This window comes from Clytia hemisphaerica, unplaced genomic scaffold (assembly GCF_902728285.1).
Source record: "Clytia hemisphaerica strain Z4C2 unplaced genomic scaffold, Clytia hemisphaerica genome assembly, whole genome shotgun sequence".
NCBI classification, from domain to species: Eukaryota; Metazoa; Cnidaria; class Hydrozoa; order Leptothecata; family Clytiidae; genus Clytia; species Clytia hemisphaerica.
The window spans coordinates 278808-301049 of record NW_027104390.1 but is presented as its reverse complement, the minus strand read 5'-3'; the positions used below and the strand labels follow the sequence as shown (position 1 = coordinate 301049).

The following is a 22242-nucleotide window of genomic DNA, read 5'->3' as shown; positions in this document are numbered from 1 at the left end:
TAAAAACTGCAAATATATTTTTTGAACAGACTTAAATTTTACCCATATATCAGCCTTGACTTAAAATTATAATTCATTTAGTTTTGGTTGCAGTTTTGGTTGTGGATTTTTGAAGAAAGAAAGATATCAAGTATTTAGCCTTTCAAAATCTCACGCGGTCTTTGTTTTTTCTTTTCAAGCTGGTGATTTTTTCTTCTGTTGATTTGATAGTTTGAATTTTGAACACTCTCAAATAATGGTTAGCGTGAATGAAGCGTTTGTAAAGGAGCAAGGGCTTTTAAGTTCCAGATTTATTAATATGTTATACCTTAAACTTGAGTTTTTTCTTATCAAAGACATAATATAGTTTGTAAGAGCTTTGTTGAGATGGGTTCTTCCTTTATTTCTAAAGTTGAAAGAAATAAGTGAGATTTATCAAATGGACGCCATTCAAATTAAGAGTAGGGCTATGTCGAAGAACAAAAAACTTTCCCATACCAATATTACCCCTTGTCACTTCTCTTTTATTGTATTTGATCGTCTTTTTCTATTGTTTAATAAAGATGTTTTTACTTAAGAACTTCAGGACATCCGTCTAAAATAAGAGTCTTTTGAGTTTCATTTTCTCCTTCTAAGTTTATTTTTCATGATTTCAGACTGTGATAAACTGTTTCAATCTTTGGTGAGAAACAGTAAGGCAAAAGATTCTTTAAAATAATGGTATGGTCAACCAGTAGAGAGGTGGGCAAAAAATCGCAAAAAATCCTTGGTGTCATTGAATGTTATTATTCTTATAAAAAGAAAAATATATAGAAATTGGGATATTGTATTTGTCTTCGATTTAATGTAGTTGAAAGTAGGATTTGTTTTTAATGTTCTTCTCAGAGGTTTTCATTCACATTTTTTTCTTCAACTCCTTGTTTTTCTTTTTCAATTGGGTACAACATTTCTTTTTCTTATACCTGTGTTAGTTTGGAAGATATGCAATTTCTTTTTATCCGCCTGTTCTTTTTATCTCTATGTAAGATGAGATTTTTGAACTTGTTAGCTCCTTGATACTTATGAGATGAAACTGATAGCTTCTTATTTTTCCACATTTTCTTCCTTTTTCATCTTTATAAAAATTATCAAAAATGTTTTTAAATTAACCTAGCGATTGCTTTGGTCAATATCTTTGATTGGATGGTCATAGTCGAATTTTTGATATTCTCTAGCTTTGGCTTATATACACTTTGAATTTTGCCATCAATTTACGTAAACTGTTTTCTTCAAAGTTAATTTTTCAACAGGGTATAATTTTCACATAAAATGACCACATCGAAAGGTCGTGAGCGAAAGATTACAATAGTCTCGCTCTCCCAGTCCAAAATCAATTTTGAAGGTAGAACAAGTTTGGATGATGAAGACCAAGAAAGCCTTGATGATTCAGTCTCCACAATCGATGAAGCATTATCGTGTATTGACCTCGAGAAAGAACTTGTTTTCATTAAAAAATGTATCAAAGGACAATGCAAGCAGTTGGTGAAATTATTTCTCATATTCTGTATTTACATTATTTTTGGAATGTTTGTATTCTTTTATATTGAAGAGTGTTCCGGGGCTACAAAGCCAGACGATAACTCTTACATCCTTAAAGACCGGAGTGTAGATCCGGAATTAACTAATTCTACACACAGCTGCATAGAACTTATCGATACTTTCGATAATGATCGAAATGAAACGAATAATTCAACATTTGAATCGACGGAAATTTTATCGTACTGTCAGATGGAGTTTCAAGGCTCTATGCACCCGGTTATTACGAAATTTGCTACAAAAGGCCTTTGTCATATCGATGCTTTCCTTTTACTGAAGTATGCAGAATTCACAATATTTACTTGTTTAACGATAGGTAAGTGAGGGTCTTTGCGTACACCCCTGTCTCAAGGTATTTTCCATTGGAAACGGATTTTTCCAGTGGGTAAAGATAGTCCAATCGGATCTGACGTGGGAGTATTTCCTTCGACTAAGTACGAAAAGGAGTATGCATGAAGTTAGCAATCAACATTTATTAATGAGCTTTTGGAATCATCTTCTTATTTTCTTGAGCTTTGGCAAAGAAAATAAGCAGCATTATGCAGAACTTCCTTTTAGTTTGAGTTCTTTCTCAAACCAAACCTATACGAATGTATGGCGTAGATTTCAGAATATATTGATTACATCATTTTACAACTTTTGAATTTCCAGGATATGGTAACACAACACCGGAGACGATTGTAGGTCGGATCATTTTGATTTTCTACGCTATCGTTGGTATGCCTCTTGCACTTACTATGTACAGTGTGGCGGGCAAATTGGTGGTTCAAATCATTACTTATATCCTTAATATGATCCAATCAAGAGTCCGTAAAAAGCCTACAGAGGAAGTTAAACATCTTCAATTAAAGAATCTAGTCATCAGTGTTGTTTTGTTTATATTGATTATTCTAGCAGGATCTGGTGTGACCAGTGCACCAAATATGGAGAATCTAGCTTACTCTTCAAGCTTTTATTTTTGGTTTATTAGTCTCTCTACGATTGGTTATGGTGATATTACTTTCAAACGTGATCAACATTTAAAATCTCCTCACATGATGATGGTTGCTGTGTTAATCCTTTTGTTTGGTATTGGTATCTTAGCAGCCATTATTGCTGCAATTTCATTGGTTCTTGAGAAACGTGACTTGAAAATGAGCACTATTATCATTGACAATGATGAAGAAAATTTAGTGGAAAATGAAGAAAGTAACCAATCGAGTGATGTCAATGAGAATTTCTTCCCTCATAAGGTTTTAGAAGGGCTTCGAAACCGAGAGGAAAGAGTTTCAAGACAAATTGTCGATGACGACGAACAGACTTGTATTACGCAACTTTCCAGTGAAGAAAGTCTCAATGATGAACCAAATCGGAATCATCGGGAAAAACGGGTTACATCAAGCATTGTTATCACACCAAAGTTTACTGAAGACACATTGATGTTATTGAAAAGACGGAAAACAATAAAAGAATCAAAAACGCATTCGAATGGATATGATCGGGCGTTCGTATTTACGGACAACGATAGATTTGATATGAACGGACATACTAACAATAACAACGACGTTCTTCTTTAGGTTGAATGACTGGTGTTTTCTTTCTTCCTGGTGTTTATTCATGTATTTTGTTTGAAGCGTAACTTGCCCTGGCTCTTTTCTGACAGCCAATAATCTGAAAATTTATTTCCTCAATTTTGTAGAACGTTGTTAATAATATTTGTGTAATTTTTCCAGATAATGTTGTTTTTGATAAAACTTTTCCCTGCGTGTCCTCGTGTGTTCCATAGATGATGACTTTCACACCAACTTTGAGATTCTGGCCGTTGTGCTTTTTTTTTGTTACTTTTCTGTTTTTTTTCATTTCGATTTTGAAGGAAATTCCCAATTTTGCAAAAATTTAGTTTTGTTTCCTTTATTTTTTTTTTAAGAAAAAAAAACGAGAAAAGACGAATTGCGACTCTAACAAACAGCTTCTGGTAATGGGCGTTAAAGATTTCTGGCCTTTTTGGAAAAAGGAGAAAAAAAGTGACCAAACGCCCACGCCAAACACGCCCAAGATGAAGCCGAGTGATCTTTCGCAATCCACAACTTCAGCCTCGTTCCGGAGGAGCCGTCCAGCTACTGCTGCAAGTAGAAGCGTGCGTGGTCGTGATAGAAAAGTAAGCCTGTCGAATTTTTTTTATCTATTAATAATCTTTGAAGTAAATTTGCTTTTATGTGGCCTAAGCTCACTTGTTCAAGAAACGACTTATGGATATAATGATGGCAAATATCTTGTTCTAAACAAAGAAGCCCACAATGCAATTTAAATGCTCCTTAAACTTTACGGTCATAATCGCTCCTTTCCCATTCGCGAATTTAAAAAGGCCAAAACTTCTTTCAACTTTTGGTTCTATTCAGCTACATATTCTGAAAGTTTTTTTCCCCAAATTATCGATCTAACGCTATTTGTGATTTCATATTTGATGACGTAAAGCTATATGAAATAAAATATAAGGGTGTTGTGTAAATTTGTTCTGTTTGAAATTTTGATCTATATAACACCTCTATGTGACTGTGCTAGGTGCTCTGTTTTTCTTGCCTGGAATTTCAATTCGATAAAGTATATGAATATTTTAAAACAGACCCGACTTCTTTAAAATTTAACTCTCACCACAGAATTTCACTAGGCGTATTATTATAATACAATTTTAGGTGACGATTATCTCAGTGCGTGCTCCCGTCAATGCAAACGGCAACGACCCCTCAAAATCGAAGAAAATTTCGGACGTCCGATTACAAAGAGTGATTTCAGAAATCCAAGAATTTCAAACACGTTCCGATGACCATCTCATGAAAGACACTACGAAAAAAGCCAAAGAATTATTATGGTTTTTCTCCATTTTTGTCGTTTATGTTATGTTTGGGCTCTTTCTTTTCTTCTATATCGAAGAATGTTCAGGCGCCAGTAAACCTCCTGACGATAGTGTCTTACATGAGGATGTTGTCGCATATCCAAAATTCAAGAATGCCACTCAGAACTGTATCAATATCTATAAAGGAATTGTAGTGTCCAGGCGGATAAATAACCTGACTGACGTCGCTGATGTTCGAATTGAAGATTTTGTGAACGAAACGTTTAATTTTGAGAAATTTCACGAAGGATGTTTGAAGATTATGGGGCGAGCTTTGAAACCGGTTGTTATTCATAAAGCGAAAGTTCCAAAATGTGAAGTCAATGAGTATGAACTTTTAAAGTATGCTGAATTCGTCATCTTTACAATTCTACTTATCGGTGAGTGTCTAGGCTAGTGCCTAGTCTAGTGCCTAGGGTCTACCTTTTTATGATGGCTAGTATACTGAAATAATTGTACCATCCAGTCTATCAAGTGGATCCCGGGCTTATCAGTTTCATACATCACTAACATTACAGTAAAGTCTCCATAACTCGAATGTTTCTTTAATTTGAAGTCCCTTCAGGCAGAAACTCCCTTTAATATGGGGGCCCCTAATATCTTTATCACACTCGAATTTGTTATATAACTCGAGCAATTTTAGCTCCCCGTGCGATATCGAGTTATGGAAACTGTAATTTGATGTTATTTATCGCTAAATTTTTCGAGATACATAATGTGATTCTTTTTGACAAGTTATATTTTGATTGAAAGTTTAGATCTAGGAGGAGTGAAAACTAAAGTTAAACTGATAGGGAGTGTTTTCCACGTGAAAGAAAAAAACAGTGTACTCATTTCTAATCAAATGCTAGACTTGCATGTCAGAATTTGTTTTATGATCTCCCGGTTTCCTTTTTTAGAAACTTCTCGCAAGAATCGATTTTTTCGTTTTTTAAAGCTCTATAATTCCTATAGCTTCTTTTTATTCGTACTTTCAGGGTATGGTAACACGACACCGCAAACAGTGATCGGGCGTTACGCCACAATTTTTTACGCCATAATCGGCATTCCACTTGGTTTGACCATGTATAGCGTTGCCGGAAAATTATTGGTCCAACTCATTACATTCCTCATTCGAAAGTTTGAATCGAATGTTTTGAAGAATAAAGAATGCGTCAAGTATTTGTATGTGAAAACTGTCGTTGTTGGTATATGTTTCTTATTGGTGTTAATGTTTCTTGGTAGTTGTGTCACCACAGCCTCAAATATGGAAGATCTGGATATCTCATCCAGTATTTATTTCTGGTTTGTCACTTGGTCCACAATTGGTTATGGTGATATTACATTTCAACGTGATCAACATTTAAAATCTCCTCACCTCCTATTTATTGCTGTTGTGACACTCTTATTCGGGCTAGGAATGTATGTTGCAATCATCGAAGCATTCTCTTCAGCTATGGTCAAAGAGAATGATTCGACCGCTAATGCAAGCACATTTTTTGTCGATAAGGAAGGAAATGTGAACGCGGAAGAGGGAGATGAGCTATCAGGTAACCAACAGCTCCGTTTGCAAGATGCCTTGAAAAAATATCGAATGATTAAAGAGAATTCAACCTCAACACCGTCATCTCCTGGTGTCTTTAACAAAGATCTGGGAATTTCCAATAAAGCTTTTGATTCACCGCAAACGTCAACAACAAGAAAAATAAACGGAAGGAAAACGAACGATTTCGACACGGCCATTCGACCGTTCTCTCCTTTATCGTATGAACAAGTTAATGAAGCCTTCGAAAGTGAGACCACAGATGTTTGAAACAAGAAGAGTTTTCATGGAAATGTTTACTTCATCCAAGGATATCCGTCAAAGTATGCCAATACTGTAAAATTATATTAATGCAGTTAAAACATGTGATTACTTGAAAAAGTTCACGTGATTTTATTCCCATGTTACTTGCTTTACAAATTACAGCTGATAACTTTATTAGTGTCAATGAATTCGAACCGATCAGAAATAAATGTCATGTAACATGCACATAAAAATTTCGAGTGAAAGCGTAATTTGTCTTCAGACTTCAATCATGGAAAGAACAAGTTGTTGTTTATAAAAAACTTTTAATTATCCTGTTTCGAATATAATATTTTTGTATAACACTAATATCATGTACAGTGGAGTCTATTTAACTCGAACCTCTATAACTCGGATGTCTCCCTTAACTCGAACAAGTGAATACGGTCCCTTCAGTTAACAATGCCTTATAAACATCAAAATATTCTTAACTCGAACAAATTTGTGTTCCCCGTGCTTCCCCGAGTTATGAAGATTGTATTTCATGGATTATAAACTGAAATATACGTGAAATAGTCGTTTCAGCTGATCATATGATTCGATGTTTTATTTTAACCCTTAATCACCCTCCAACCAATCAAAGAACTTAAATATATCAAAACTCGCACCATCCCCTTTTATGTTAAACGACATATTTTATAATTTGGCTAGCGTCTTTCTATTTGTCAGAAACCAAAATGTATAAATAGTTTCTCATTATAAATCCATTTAGTCCGCATATAATTAAACAAAAAAAGCTGCGTTTTTGAGGTCAAAAACATCTTGCAGCCCATTTCATCCAGAAATATCCTTTAAAGTACCTGATTGTCTGATGCTCTGATACATTGGCAAAAAAACATGTCGAGCTACGATTTCATAAAATGGTCGAAAAGCTCACCAGTCAGGTGTAGATTAGCGTTAAGTTAGTAGATGATGCAAAATATCAATTCACAAAATTCTTTTTCTAATTCATCCTTTTCGTCTTAAAAATGGCGTCAGCAGAGGATTTTTATAACCAGTCTGACCTGTGCTACTCCTGCTGTTAATGCGGAAAAAAATTATAGTCTGACAATTGAACCCTTACAGTGTAGAGAAAATGTACGCGAGAAATCGACCCTAACGGTCCAATCTTGAAATTTATTTTATCTAAATTTAATGATCAAGTTTTCCAAAATTTTGTACCTAAAACTTTTTTCTCACTTTTTACACCCCTACAGTGCACAAGAAGCCTGAAAACGTACCGTTTAAGGGCTGCATCTACAGTATATGGCCCCCAAAACGGAGGTTTTCATTATAATGAAGATTCTGACTTGTAGATTTATCAGAATTAAACGGTTTTTGTTTATTTTGAAAGAATGATGGTTATACTTAAAAATGAGCATGTTTTTGCTGGTTTGAGACAGATTCAAAATAACATATTTGCGTCTAAAGGAAATATTTTAACACCAAAATTAGACAAAAATTGCATATAACTCACTCTAGCTCCTTGGATATTGAAAATAAGTTATGAAAACGGGGTATAGGAAACTTTCTACACCTAATGCCGTTCAGAAAATGCAAATACATCTGTGACTTTAGAGGCTGGGTAAAAGATATAGCATCTTGAAGGTCAACCAGTATTTTGGAGCCCTAGAATCAGCATTGACAAAACCGAAAATTCTAAATATGAGATAAAGCAAAAATTCTGGGAATTCTATTCCTATCACCTTGAGTTAATAGTTCATAACAAAAAATTAACATTATATATAAAAATTTTCGCTGAATCAGCAAAAACGGCAAATTCAGTATTTTTTTTTGTAAAATATAGGACAAAAATATCTTTAAAGTCTAATATTTTCAGTTTCAGTTAAGCTTTTTTTCTAAAATTTTCACAGCTTATTCCATACATTAATAGAACTATTTTCAAAAGAGATTTGTTTTCAAAAACTTGATTAAGACGTTGTTAAATCAATTTGTCATTTTGAAAATTTCTAAATTTTCAGTTTGGACTTTGCAATATCGAAAATCTTGAAATATTTCATAAAAATCATAAATTTTACATCCATCGGGTCGTAAATTTAAGGGAAAACACAAATATTTTCATAGTTTTTGCCCCTATTACCAATGGGCTTAATAATTTGATTTTAACTCCACCTCCGTTTTCGGGGCTCCAAACCTGCATTTTGACAACCAAGGGTATACTGTAAAAATTTTATCAAATAAATTTATGCCCAAAACCCTCTAAATCATATTTCAAAACTATGGTCAAAATTTTGTATTCATATCTTAAAGATATCTCGAGAAATCGCTAAGATTTCAAACCTACGTTTTGGGGGCCATTAGAAAAAAGTTACCTATCTTTAAGCGATTGAAAAATATTGTTGAAATTGAAAATTTTGAAAAAGATTTTCCAGGAAATAAAGTAGAGATGTTAAAGGTTTTCATGCAGCAAAAATTTTTGTAAATTCTCTTTTCCTCTAGATTTGAGAGAAATTTCAAATTTGATCGCCGTTTTGGGGGCCACATACTGTACCTACTTACGGTAGATCGCATAACTTTTTTTTCTGATCTCAGCACAGTTTGCTGGCCCATTTCTATGAGTTTTATTTGAAAAAACTAAGTAATATTCTTTGATTAAGAAGAGCTGTACAACCAGCCGAATGTCCTTGGTGGTAGCAATCGTCAAATCAACGTCCATGTGATGCCCCTTCATCATAAGAATAACGTTGCATGGATATGTTAAATCGACGTTGTTAGTCATTTTTCTGCCATATGAACTCTTAGCTAACTCTTAGAGTTCAGCATTTTTAATATCATTTACTTAAACTCTTATTAATCCCATTTAAAATAACACGAGAAGAGGAAATATAGAAATTGATGTTCCCCAATTTCTCAAATGTAGGAAGTTATATTTTCCAACACCGTCGTGTCAAGATTCCGCCCGCCAACCATTAGACTTTTCAACATCTAACGAAATGGTTTCTTTATAGAAAGCATAGAGTTCTGCAAATCAGACTATAGCCAATTATCAGTCAAATAGCAAATCTTAATTTGCAGTATTAATCACTGAGTTTGAGCAACTTGGTCATTCATCGTCGTAAGCATGGATATGTTACAACACAATATAAAGGTACCGAGCTGTCTTTTAATCCGGATCAAAATTATTGGATTAGAAATTCTAGGAAATTAAAATTTAGTATGATTATACCAAATTTTGAATTTGTAATTATGATCTGATTTAATTCTGCATGCGATTTTAAAAATCTTAATTTTTCGCGTAGGATTTCGAAAAAACGTCAAAAAAGTTAGGCTATAAATTCTAGAGATTTATCCCCTTGTCTTTTAGATCGCTTAGGCCATTCAAGGCACAAAGATGAAGCTTTCTATCTTTCTGTTAGTAGGTCTGGTAACCTACATTGCTTGTCTTCAAGATATTCCTGACGAACTAAACTTGAACGACGATGAAAAAGATTTATTCTCGCGGATCTCTAAAGGTAAGACGTTAATGTCAATGTTTCACCCTCGTGCAACACATGTAACAAACCCCCTAGAACCCTCTACCCACCAAGAAAATTACCTAGATGTTTGTTCTTATCAAGAAGTTGCCATGAATTCTTTTTCCCACAAAGCAGAACAATATCGAACTTTTAAAATCCTCAGAGGATAGTTAACCTCTACTAAAATACATAAGAAATCTTTAACCAATGACTTGCAATATTCTCACAAGGTCAGTGGAACAGGGGTGTCCTTTCTCAAAACTAAGAAACTAGTTTTTATGACAATGAAAAAACAATTCATTTCTTGTAAAATGTCCTTTCTTTTAACAAAATGTCGACCAACTAGTTAAAACTCTAAAGTGGTGAGCAATCCTAATGTTGAACGAACCCTACTGCAAAAAGCTCAAAATCAAATGCCTTCAGTGACCGGACATACATCTCTTATTTCCCTTTAACGAACACAGTTCGAAGGTAGAGCATCGGTGTGGTTTCCTTTCAAAATATCTCTGTTTGGCGTTCTTCAAATGAAGAGACGGATCAAGAGTAAGTGGAGAAATCCAGAGAAAAGAATGGCGCCATCGCCTACCTTCGGGTAAACAAAAGAATAAGGGAGCCTTCGACCCTTACTCAAACTTATCTCCCGATTCCGATGGGTTCTTGATATCAGGGATGGTTATTTGAGAATGAGTAAAGCATTCCATCTCTTTCATTTTCTTTTTCAGATGAATTAAGGAAATTAATCAATGAATTCTCCGAAGAAAATGGTAAAGCAGATGAAAAAGATACAGACAACGTACCGGTGTGTTGAAATGAAAATTGAATTTTATCCAGTTTAAAACCCCTTCTCACAGACCCACTGAATTTTCTGACTTGAAAACAAAAGAATTGAAATCCCCAGTCATAAAAGTTATTGGAATATCAATCCCAATCGATTTTCAGACCGATATTTTTATCCCCACTAGTTGAAAAAATCATACCGGGTCTGTGTAGAGGGGGACATTTGAAAAATCACGATTATCAATGCTTAACCTAAATTTGGAGAAATATGAGTCGTCTTTTGGAGATTCAATTTCTCTCCAATATAATTTTGATTTCAAACTTGATACAATACCGGTTTCTTTCATCAATTTTAGACAAGTTTTTGTGTTTTGATGAACAAGAGTCAACATATTTCAGAAATTTTGCATGCAGATTATATTTTGTCACGTTTTTGAATTCACTTATCCGACTCTTATACCAAAATCTTCTTTCAAATTGTCAAGGTCGATGAAGTACCAATGGAAGATTTACCGAGCGGTCAAACAGCTGTCGATGAAGATAATGATAACGACGATGAAGCTGTTCCAAATGACACTGGAGATCAAGATGCTAGTGAAAATGATGTTGCCGGGGCAGTTCCAGTTGACAAAGAAGATGATGCTCCAAATGACGATAGCAACGCAAATATCCAAGCACAACCTGAATCCAGCGACTTGGAACCACTTTCGATTCCCGAGCAAGTTCGAGATGAAGACGAACCCATCCCTCTTGTTGAAGCAGAAGATACACCTGTCAAATCCAATGATAACAATCCTGAAGAAGTCGTGAAGGATTCTCAAGACCAAGCAACGAATGATGTTACCAATGATAATCCGTCAGTCAACGAACCCTTTGATGTCCCAGAACAAACAGCTGGAGAAACTTCACAGGACACTTTTGCTAATCCTGAAACTGACTTGAACAATCAAGCTGATATCCAAGATGCTAGTGTTATCGCATCCAAAACTAACGGTGAAAATGTTCCATCGGTCAATGAACCATTTGATGTTCCTGAATTAACACCGGAAGAAATTCCACAAGCTGATGCGAATCAAAATGCTGAATTTATTGCTCAAAACGATGTGAACCCAATCCCTGAAAACAACGCTGAAGCCGTCCCACAAGATGCACGCAATCATCATATAACTGTGTATTCGGAGACGGGAAACACACCAGGCGAATTCCAATCTGCTCCTGCCGAAAAAGTAAATGATGAATTTTCGATGGAAGATGAAAATGAAAATGACGATGACTCAGACACAAAAGAAAATTATGGTAAAATCTATTTTCCTCATTTTTCAGTTTTGCACTTTTCAGACACTAATAATCTGATGCTATGAACTTATTTACAAAACCATCGTAAGTAGACTAAGCTTATCTTACATTTATCTAGAAATCACTGCAAATCCTACAAATTTCCATTCTACTCAATTGAGTGTATTAATTCCTATATACACGTTTTCATTTTCAGATGAAGATCGACAAAACGTCCGTGCTTTGGGTAACCTAAACCAAGACATGCTATACGATGCGTTGAAATATGAAAGTTTGAAAGATCACATCGACTTAGATGAAGATGAACACGAAACTGTGGCAAAAATTTCAAAAGGTAAAATGTTATCTAAAGACTTTACTACTATAAATTTTCTTAGGATTTTTACAGGCTCTCCAATTAAGTTCAAACTGACACAACTTCTATGAATTTTTCTCTAGAACTTCTTTCTTTTTTCTATAGATGTCCTGTTGAGGTTAGTCAAAAAGTTTTCTGAGCAAGAAGATGATAAAGATGATAAGGAAAACGACGGAGGTAAATAATTCTAACATCTTTGCCAATTGGATGACTGGTCTTGTTTTTTAATATGGGATTCGTCAAGGCACTTAGTAATTAAAAGAACATCCTCGTATTGAGCAAGTGGAAAAGCCAGTGAGTAATAGCTTCTTTGCGATCCGAATATGTCTTCAAGCAGCTCGAAGTAGCACCATTCAAAACAAAACTCGAGCTTTGCCTTTTCAATCATCTGATAGAATTCAGATTATAGTAAAACAAATATTGTAACGCTTTTTTTTATTGCATTCTTCAGACGATACAGATGAGGATGAATATGATGAGTTGACTGCACAAAACGTAGAGGGCGATAACAAACAGGACGATGAAATCAATGACCCGAGAGGAAGAGGGCGTTGGTGGCGAAGACGTCATGGGCGTCGTAGACGAAACCTCCAACGACGCCGTACCACTCGCGTTTACCCGATTGTCACTGCCCGTAAAGCAGAGGTGATTGCGTTCTTACAGAAGAATGGTCAAACAGTCGAAATTGGAGTCAGGAGTCTAATTCAAAAGCTTAAGATATGCTGTAAGGCTAAGAAATGCTCTGCCGAACACGAGTTTTGTAAACTGGTTTTGCCGCCGGTTATTCAACCCACTGTTCCACCCACTGTTCAACCCACTGTTCCAGCCACTGTTCCAGCCACTGTTCAACCCTCTGTTCAACCTAAAACAGATTCAGCCTAAATTCTTTTTTTAATTAATAAGATATTGTAAAGTTTTGTATTTTTCAGTTACTGTTTGGGATCTATGTATCTTTATTTTTCGATTTTTACACAATATTGTGATATTCTTGGACCGGGTATCAATTTTGTAAATATATGGGGTTTAGTCAACATCTTTCGTAGAGATCATTTATTAATCATCTTTTTCCTGAAATCGAAACATCCTTTTCATAAATAACATAAATTTGAGACAAGAAATCGAGGTAAATTTCAGCAAATTTGCCTTACCTAACCTTCCATTAAGCTTAATACGTTTTACCAAACTATTCGTGTTTTTTATAAGAACATCCACAATTTTTTAAGCCTTAAAATATGTTGTTAACATATTCTTAATTTCACCATTTTGTGAGTATTTCGGTCTATTTTCCAAAGAAATTGGGTGTTTTAGAGTCCGCAAAGCCTCAAAATGTTCTTACCCTGTTCTTAAGATTTTGGCTAACGAAGCCTTATAAAAAAAACTCGTATCAAAGGTTATCATGGAACGATTATCATAAATGATTTTATTTTTGCGAAAAACACCTTTCACTTGTTACTTATCGCCTAACCAATCTACTGTCATTTTGAACACGTGGATCTTACCAGAAGAGTAAATGTAAACAAGGAGGTGGGTTTTTGATGGGAATTTCTTTTAATTTTGCAAATGAAAACTGGAACTAGCTTTGATTTTAACTTCATTAAATCTGGATTCCGTTTTAGCAAAACTTTAAGTTAAAACATTTTTTTAAGATAGACCTTAAGAAAGGCTGTTATAAAGCCATCAGGGTTTAGATCAGGGCAATAAGACCTAAATCCTTTAATATCTTTTCTCGGTTGCATACATCCCGTCTAATCTAGAAATTTAATTATTTAAAATGGCAATAATATTTTATACAAAAGAAATTTCCCAGCAAAATTTTAAAACCGGCAAGTAGGGTTGGGAATGAATGGAAAGTAGAGTTTCAACACTGAGTTTTAACATAAGACTTAAATCTGCGGATCCAAAAGCTGGTCCAACTCGGCTGAGAATACAGCCTGAATAAAGCCTCCAGAATGAAATATCCGTTTAAAGTATAATCCTGAAAATATCGTTAAAACTGTAAAGCAACAAGCTAAGAGAGTAGTTTGCTCAATGAGTACTCATCCTTTTTCAAGTAGGAATAGTAGTGATTCAAGTAGTGATTTTCAGAAACTGTTGGTCCTGTGCACACGAGATACATATACCATGATGTATAGTGATGGCACTCGATTTACGCTGGATAGCATATTGATCGTCCCAAGCGAAGAACGGGATGGCTGCCAACACACATCACAAAATCTGATATCTTCACTTAGTACTCATATTACCGAATAGTCTAATTACCGAATTGAAATGATAATGAGGAAATGATGGCGTCAATTAACCCTTTAAGTGTCAATGTTGTATATATCAGTGTGTCTTTTCAGCGAGATTTTAAGCTAAAAAGTAAAAAAAAACAACGTTTTTTGACCATTTTTGGTCAACGAGCCAAGAACCTCCAAATTTGGCTCTGATTTACTTGATTCTATCCACCAGCGAATTAATTTGAAGTTTTACCACTGGGCCCCTTTCTATAATTCAAGCAGGTCCGTGCAGCTTTAATTTCCCTTACCTACCATCCCCCTTGGCCACTACCGCATCCCACCCTTCCTAAAACGGGCAGCGCTGAAGGGGCTTAAAAGAAAGAAGAGACTCTATGCTATCCAACGGACTATAAACAAGCTTCTAACTTCTTCTAGATCCGGAAATATAAGCCTTTAAAGTTTGGACTATCGATTTTCTTTAAAAAACTTAGAAAAAAATTACCATTAAAGGGTTAAATGAAAACTGAAGATAACTTTTCCTTGAAAAGAAACAAGTACATCCATGTATCTAAATCAACCACGCTGTTAATTGTTGATTCTTATCAAAATTTGCTAATTTCATATCTTTATCATAAAATTGCAAGTGTTTAAAAACCATGAGCTTGATGCTATCTCCTTTCAACCTCGTGGTAAGATGCGCTATAAGAAGGGTGTTATTTTCCAACCAAAATCACAGTTCAACTTGATCACAACCTTGGTCAAAAGTAACAAAGAAGATGGAATTTAAAATTCTGCTTCTAGCCCTGGTGGCTATAACAGGTAGAGTATTTGACTTATTTGACTATTTATAATGACTTACTAATAAGTTAACATAACTTTAAGCTGAACTTAAACACTTATCTTCATCTGTAAAAGTCTTTCCCTAGATTTTATGCTATTTTACCTGTTTTGGGTAAAATTTTGTCTGCTGTAACTCCTTCCAGTCGTGAAGAAGACTTTTAAACACCACAAATGAATTTTAAGCGCGTTAAACTACAGTTGGAAAGTGGAGTTTTAAATCTGAGTTTTAACACTTAGGACCTTAGGATCTCAGGATTTAAAAGCTCTAATAGCTCCAATAAACCATATAAAGCTTGGAATATATATATTTTTTAATTTTAGTACCTTTTGTATTTCTTAGCCACTGTTCATGGGGACTTTCAAGACGACGTTCGTGAAATGCGAAAACTCGACCAAGAGAAGTTGCTAACTGCATTGAAACACGAAAATTTGAAAGATCATGTCGAACTTGATGAACAAGATCAAGAATTTTTGTCAAAAGTTTCAAAAGGTAAAGAAACCGGAATCGTATTATGTTGGTTTTTTGTACAATCTTTCAGCTGGGTATTCTATCATTTTCCAAATTTCAAAACCGTATTAACCAAATCCCAATCCCTCACACCCATAGGTTTTTTTATACCCTTACATTGATCGATATTCTTCTTCCTCCTCTGCTTAATTACAACAGACGAATTGAGAGAACTGATGAGTGGAATGTCAGATGACGTCGTGGAAGATAAAGATGTCGATGAAGATGAATATGAAGAAAACGACGCAGATGTCCCCGATGGAGGTGATGATTTTTTACCTCTTTTAGGAAAACTCAAAATTTTTGACATTTTCTTCATACAGTATGGAGTCAAGACTTAGAGCTGCCTAAACAATCTATTCACAATTACGAGTTGAAAAACTTTATGCAAAACACATTCTAAGAAAATTTATAAATTCAGATTCTTTAGAGCTTGCTGAAGCTGTGGATGAAGAAATGGAAGATCTTGATAAAATGGAAAGCAAACGTCGAGACCCAAAGGCGGACCCATGGGGGCGAAGAAGACGCCGACGTCGTCGGTGGTTCCCAAGAATCAATCTCATTCCTCAACCATTCAGAGGCATTAAAAGCTGGTTGCAAAGACATCGTGTCGCAGTTGGAAAAACGATCCGAGCTGTTCGTCATGCAATCTATATCTGTTGCAGACGTATTCGAAAATGTCGGGGAAAATGGTGGTGTCGACTTGGAAAAGCATGGGGAAAATAAATAACCAGTCATTCAATTTATAGCGTATTTTGAGTTTAGTTTTTAGTTTGGTGAATTGTATCATTTTTTATCTTTTAATGACACTTTGTTATTCTTAGGGGTTAATTTTTGATGAAATATATAAGCTTTCGCATAAAAATAACTAAACTTCTTCATTTGAAAATTAATAAGCCAAGATGGCTCAAAGTCGGTAAATCTATCAGAGCTGTTCGCCATGCAATCTTTTTATGTTGCCGTCACATCTGAGAAAGTCGAGGAAAATGTCCGTGATGGTGCATTTGATTTCCAAACGACGGCATGTGCCGCTAAAAAATGGCTCTCAAAATTGGACCCTTACAGTGCAGCCCTTGAGCAGTGGAAAAGTACCCTTACAATGCATTTTACCAAACGTTTCTGATCCTCACAGTGCAGTTTGATTTTATATCTTATTCTGCTAGAGCCATCTGAAAATGAGCATGAGATAAAGATAAATTATGCAAAACAAAACGAAATGGGTGCGAGTCAAAACTATAAAGATCTTAAAAGACTCTCTTACCCCTTTAACAGGTGTTCCAATACCGACAATAATTTTTTCATTGTTGCTATGCAATCACCGTGTTTAGCTTACCAAGCCAAACGCTGTGACTGAAAATCATTTATCAGGCCTTTTAACCCCTATTGTCGGCCTTAGAACATCGCCAAATCGCTCATTTTTTGTTATGCAATAACTGTGTTTATCCTACCAAGCCAAACGCACTGACTAAAATTTGTTTATCATTGGGCCTTCTGACCCCCAATTGCAGCCTCAGAAAAATCGACAACTCGCTCATTTTTTGCTCACAAAATCGCTCACACCGTTTACTGTACCAAAATAAACGTAGTGACTTAAATTTTCTTGTCGTGCTTTTGTGATCATTGTGTCCCGCTTACAAAGCCAACAGTTGTGCCTCGGATTTGTTTGTCAAGCCGTGTGCCACCATTTACAGGCCTTCAAACACCACACAATTAGACCTTTTTGCTATGCAATCAACGCATTTAGCCTACTAAGCCAAACGCGGTGAATCAAATTTGGTTGTCAGGCTTTCTGACCCCTATTAAAGTCCCTAGTACACCGGTCAATCGCTCATTTTTGCCATGCGATTGCACTGCGTTTACCTTAACAAGCCAAACAATTTGACTCAAAGTTCTTTGAATAGGTAATCTGACCCCATTTCGGTCACCACCAAATCGCTCATTTTTGCTATGCTATCACCACGCCTATCTTACCAAGCCAAACGCACTGACTAAAATTCGTACATAGGGACTTTTGACCCCTATTAAAGGCCTTAGAACGCCACACAATCGCTTATTTTTGCTATAAAATCACTACATTTAGCCTAACAAGCCAAACGTGGTGACTCAAATTAATTTGTCAGGAGTTGTGACTCCTTACAGGCCTTAGAACACCACCCAATCGCTCATTGTTTCTTTAGAATCACAGCGTTCAGCCTAACAAGCCAAATGAAGTGACTCAAATTTTGTCGGGCCTTTTGACCCCTATTAAAGGCCTTAGAACATAGTCTAATTGCTCTTTCTTGCTATGTGATCACTGCGATCAGCCTACCAAGACAAACACGGTGACTCAAAGTAGGTTGTCAGGCTTTCTGACCCCTATTAAAGGCCTTAGAAGATCACCCAATTGCTCATTTTGCTATGCAGTCATTGCGTTTAGCCTACCAAGACAAACACGGTGACTCAAATCCTTTTGTCGGGCGTTGTGACTCCTTACAGGCCTTGGAACACCACCCACTCGCTCATTTTTGCTATTCACAAACATAAAACCTGATCTAGAAAACTTATGACCCCCAAAAATAGGGTAAAAGGGTTAAGAGCGGAAAAGTGACGAAATTTCCATTCTAGTAACGTACTTTTTCACGTACAAAATAATTGTTTCAGTTATTTTTCAGGGTATAGACAGAATTGGCACAAATACTTTCCACACTAGATAAAAAGCTATCTTTCAGATGTTTCCAAAATATGCGGAATGTCTATTTAGCTCTGCTTTTTTCCTATTGTAAAATTAGTATTACCAATTGGTTTGTCGCTTCGTCCCTTAAGTAAAGCAAAAATATTATAACCACTCAAGTGAACACCGACTTGTAGGAAAAGTCTAAAAGTGATAAATTATATTATTTATATGACATCTAAGGAAATTTCAAAATTGATGTACTACGCTACTATGGTGTAGAGTACAGAAATTGTGATCCTGTTCTACAAGGAAATATTGCTGAATCACATTTGATGCTTAAATTACTTTCCTATTTACTGATTGAATGAGATCCAGGACATTGGTAATTGTTATCATGCCAGTTTTTTAATTTCTTTATCATAAAATTGCAAGTGTTTAAAAACCATGTGCATGATGCTATCTGTAATCTACCTCGTGGTAAGATGGACTATAAAAGTGGGAAAGTCTCTTACCAAAATCACAATCCAAGTCGACATTCAAAATAGTTACAGCAAAGGTAACAAAGAAGATGGGATCTAAACTTCTCCTTCTAGCCCTGGTGGCTATAACAGGTAGAGTATTTTACTTAATTTTAAAAGTTTTAAAGGAATATCCTTTTGGTGGAAAGAAAGTAGATCTCATTTTCTGTTTTTTCCCTTGTTCTTTTAATCATTTTCTACTGCTTCAAAACTAACTAATATGAATTTACATTGGATCACTTGCATTGCTGTCTTATTAATATCCTTCGGAGTCCCCCCCTAGAGCTAAAAAAACTTTTCATGGTTTGTATCATTTTTCTTCCTTAGCCACTGTCAATGGGGACTATCAAGATGACGTTCATGAAATGCGAAAACTCGACCAAGAGAAGTTGCTTACTGCATTGAAGCATGAAAATTTGAAAGATCACGTCGAACTTGGAGAAGAAGATCAAGAATTTTTGTCAAAAGTTTCAAAAGGTAAAATCACCAACCGTTTTCTTGAAATTGATTTGCAATTCTAGAGAATTTTTTGACCGACTCTAATCCAATTCACTCACATGCGTGGGAAAAAAACCCTTTCAAATCTGCCACCACAAATCGATTGACAGTCGTCGCAACATAAATATAGAGCAACCAGCTATAGTACGTAAGGCTGTAGTTTCGACCCCAAGCTGGGTCAAAACAAAGACTCCAAAATTGGTACTTAATGCCTATCTACTTAATACTTATCAACTAAGGAAACGGATTAAGGAAAAGAAGTCGTGCCTTTCCCTACTTTCTGTTAGAAAGCTAAAGAAAAGGGAGCTTTAGGCTTCCCTCGTCTGTGGTCACATATTTACTTTTTTACATTGATTCTCTAACTTCTTCTTCTGTTATTTCTCTACAACTTACAAACAGACGAATTGAAAGAAATGATGAATGGATTGCCAGATGACGTCGCGAACGATAAAGATGAAAATGAAGGTGCAGAAAATGAAGTAGATATCCATGAAGGTAACGAGTCTTTACTTTTTGTGAATTTTAGAGAACTGAAAAGCTTTGCAATTTGTTTATCTAAGGTTAGAAATTTCGGAGTTGAAGATTATACATTTAAAAGTTAGATGAATCTCATAAGTAGAACACTGCATGCAAATTATTACTTCACGAAAAACCAAACAGAACATACTCAATATGATGAGTATAACAAATTATTTTACAGATTCCCCAGCACTCGCTGGAGTTCAAGATGAAGAGCTGGAAGATCTCGATGAAATCGAAATCAAGCGTCGAGACCCAAAGGCGGATCCATGGGGTCGAAGAAGACGCCGACGTCGTCGGTGGTTCCCAAGAATCCGTCTCATTCCTCAACCGTTTAGAGGCATTAAAAGCTGGTTGCAAAGACATCGTGTTGCAGTTGGAAAAACCATCCGAGCTGTTCGCCATGCAATCTATATCTGTTGCAGACGTATTCGAAAATGCCGAGGAAAATGGTGGTGCCGACTTGGAAAGGCATGGGGAAAATAAATAAACAGTCATTCAATTTATAACGACCATATTTTTATTTAAGTTTGGTGAATTATATCATTTCTTATGTTTTGATAACACTTTGTTATTCTTAGGGGTTTATCCCGGGGTGGGTACTTAGGCAAAATGGGTGCCGGGTATGTGCGAGCCATAAGGGTACCTCTTCTCAATCCTCAAAAGTCTCTCAAAGGGGTTCAAATTCAAAAGTTAGTCTCTGAAAGGGTCCCAAAATCACAAAAATAAAAAATTTCTCTCTCAAAGGGTCACGATTTCCAAGAATTTTGACCAAAATTTGGTGAAAATCAAACCAAAATTTGGAAAAAATGGACCAAAATTTAGGAAAAAGTCTCTCAAAGGGTCCCAAAATGACCAAAATTTTGTCTCTCAAAGGGTCCAATTTCGATTTTCGGCTCGGACATACCCGTCACCTCGCAAAACTAGTACCCCCCCGGGGGGTTTATTTTCTATGAAATATAAGTTTTTGCACAAAAGTAACTGAATTTCTTCATTTAAAGATTTTCTTCGTCACTGTGGAAAGATTGGAGTGCTTCCAATGCTTGATCAATAACACCGTTGGTATCAGGGATAAAAATACTTTGTACTGGAATCTTTGAAAACCAAGCAAAGAGAATGGAATTTGTATCGCCAGTATTATAATTGGCGGAATAAGATTACTGAATAATGCATTCGTTTTGTATTTATATAAAAACGTCTATATGTTATCCTGTTGGATGATCAAAAGATACTAGGGCAGTGCGGGAGTTTTAACAATAGAAGCCTTTCGTTTTTTAGAATCGGTAGATTTTGTTTCGTGTATTTTACAGACCAGCGCGCTTTATACTAAAGCGTAGGTCTGCAGATTATATTATTCATTTTCCAGCTACTGAGATACAACCTGCGGATTACTTTTATAATATTTTTCAACATGTCGGCAAGAACATGTGTATTTCTCTGTGGTTTCTTTCACTTTAATTGAATGGTCTAGTAGTTGTCTTTTATTTTACCAATTTCTTTGGGAATGTATGGAGTTGAAAGGAGACTTATCAAAGTTGGTGTCTGCCGAGTTTCGATCCAGGATTTTAAGTATTTCGTCAGCAATCATAAAGGTTTCTGTAATGCAATGCAATCATATTATTTGGATTTCATAGAAATATAAAATAGGTGTTTGATCTTCCCTTGGCTTCCACTACTACTTTCACACTTTGTACTCTTTAAAATGTGGATTATTATGCTTTTTAAATTGGAAATTGTACCTATAACTTGCCTTTATAATCTCATACAGGATAGGCTCTTCTTTTTCTTTTCCCACAAGAACACTTTTCTGTGCATTTGACACCCCTTGTTTTGCAGGGACATCCTTTTCTGAGATTGGAATCTTTTCTACAACAGGTATTTTTACAATTGCAAAATAAATCATCCATTTTTCTTTTCCTTCTTCTTCTGTCTACTTTCTCTCATGATAACAAAGACGTATTTGCCAAAAAAGGGTAAAAATATCATTAGATTTCAAAGTATTACGTATAATCGTAGCGCACTTACCGTTGTGTCTTATTTCTTTTTTATAATTTCAATTTTTAGCTGCGGAGGAGAGAGAGCAATGAAATCGATTAACTCGACGTTCGAAAATTTGCAATAAACCCGGGGGGGGGGGGGGACATCTAAAACGTAAAGCGACCCACCAGCCCCCCAGACGTTTGACGATATAGGGAAACTTTTTGTGGGGACATTTTTTGGGAGTTCAGGAAGTGCATTTTAATGGTCAAGGATCCCATTTTCGAAGCAAATTTTTTTTGGCAAAGGCATTACCCTTTTCCCTTTACAAGAGCGATAGAGAAACACACCAGGAACCCCCTCCAGAGAAATAAAA

General features: G+C 35.6%; 2 protein-coding genes across 2 annotated transcripts; both read left to right on the top strand.

Annotated features, from left to right (window-relative positions):
• Positions 1 to 1244: 1244 nt before the first annotated feature.
• On the top strand, positions 1245 to 6265 carry LOC136819799 (uncharacterized). The gene is made up of 5 exons (XM_067076040.1): positions 1245 to 1870; positions 2206 to 3098; positions 3461 to 3691; positions 4227 to 4806; positions 5404 to 6265. Exons 1-5 carry the CDS (start codon positions 1288 to 1290, stop codon positions 6216 to 6218), a joined length of 3102 nt encoding a protein of 1033 aa, XP_066932141.1. The 5' UTR covers positions 1245 to 1287; the 3' UTR covers positions 6219 to 6265.
• A 4709-nt stretch (positions 6266 to 10974) lies between these two features.
• On the top strand, positions 10975 to 13165 carry LOC136819774 (otolith matrix protein OMM-64-like). Its single transcript, XM_067076016.1, has 4 exons — positions 10975 to 11779; positions 11976 to 12113; positions 12240 to 12311; positions 12586 to 13165. Exons 1-4 carry the CDS (start codon positions 10984 to 10986, stop codon positions 13014 to 13016), a joined length of 1437 nt encoding a protein of 478 aa, XP_066932117.1. The 5' UTR covers positions 10975 to 10983; the 3' UTR covers positions 13017 to 13165.
• Positions 13166 to 22242: the final 9077 nt, after the last annotated feature.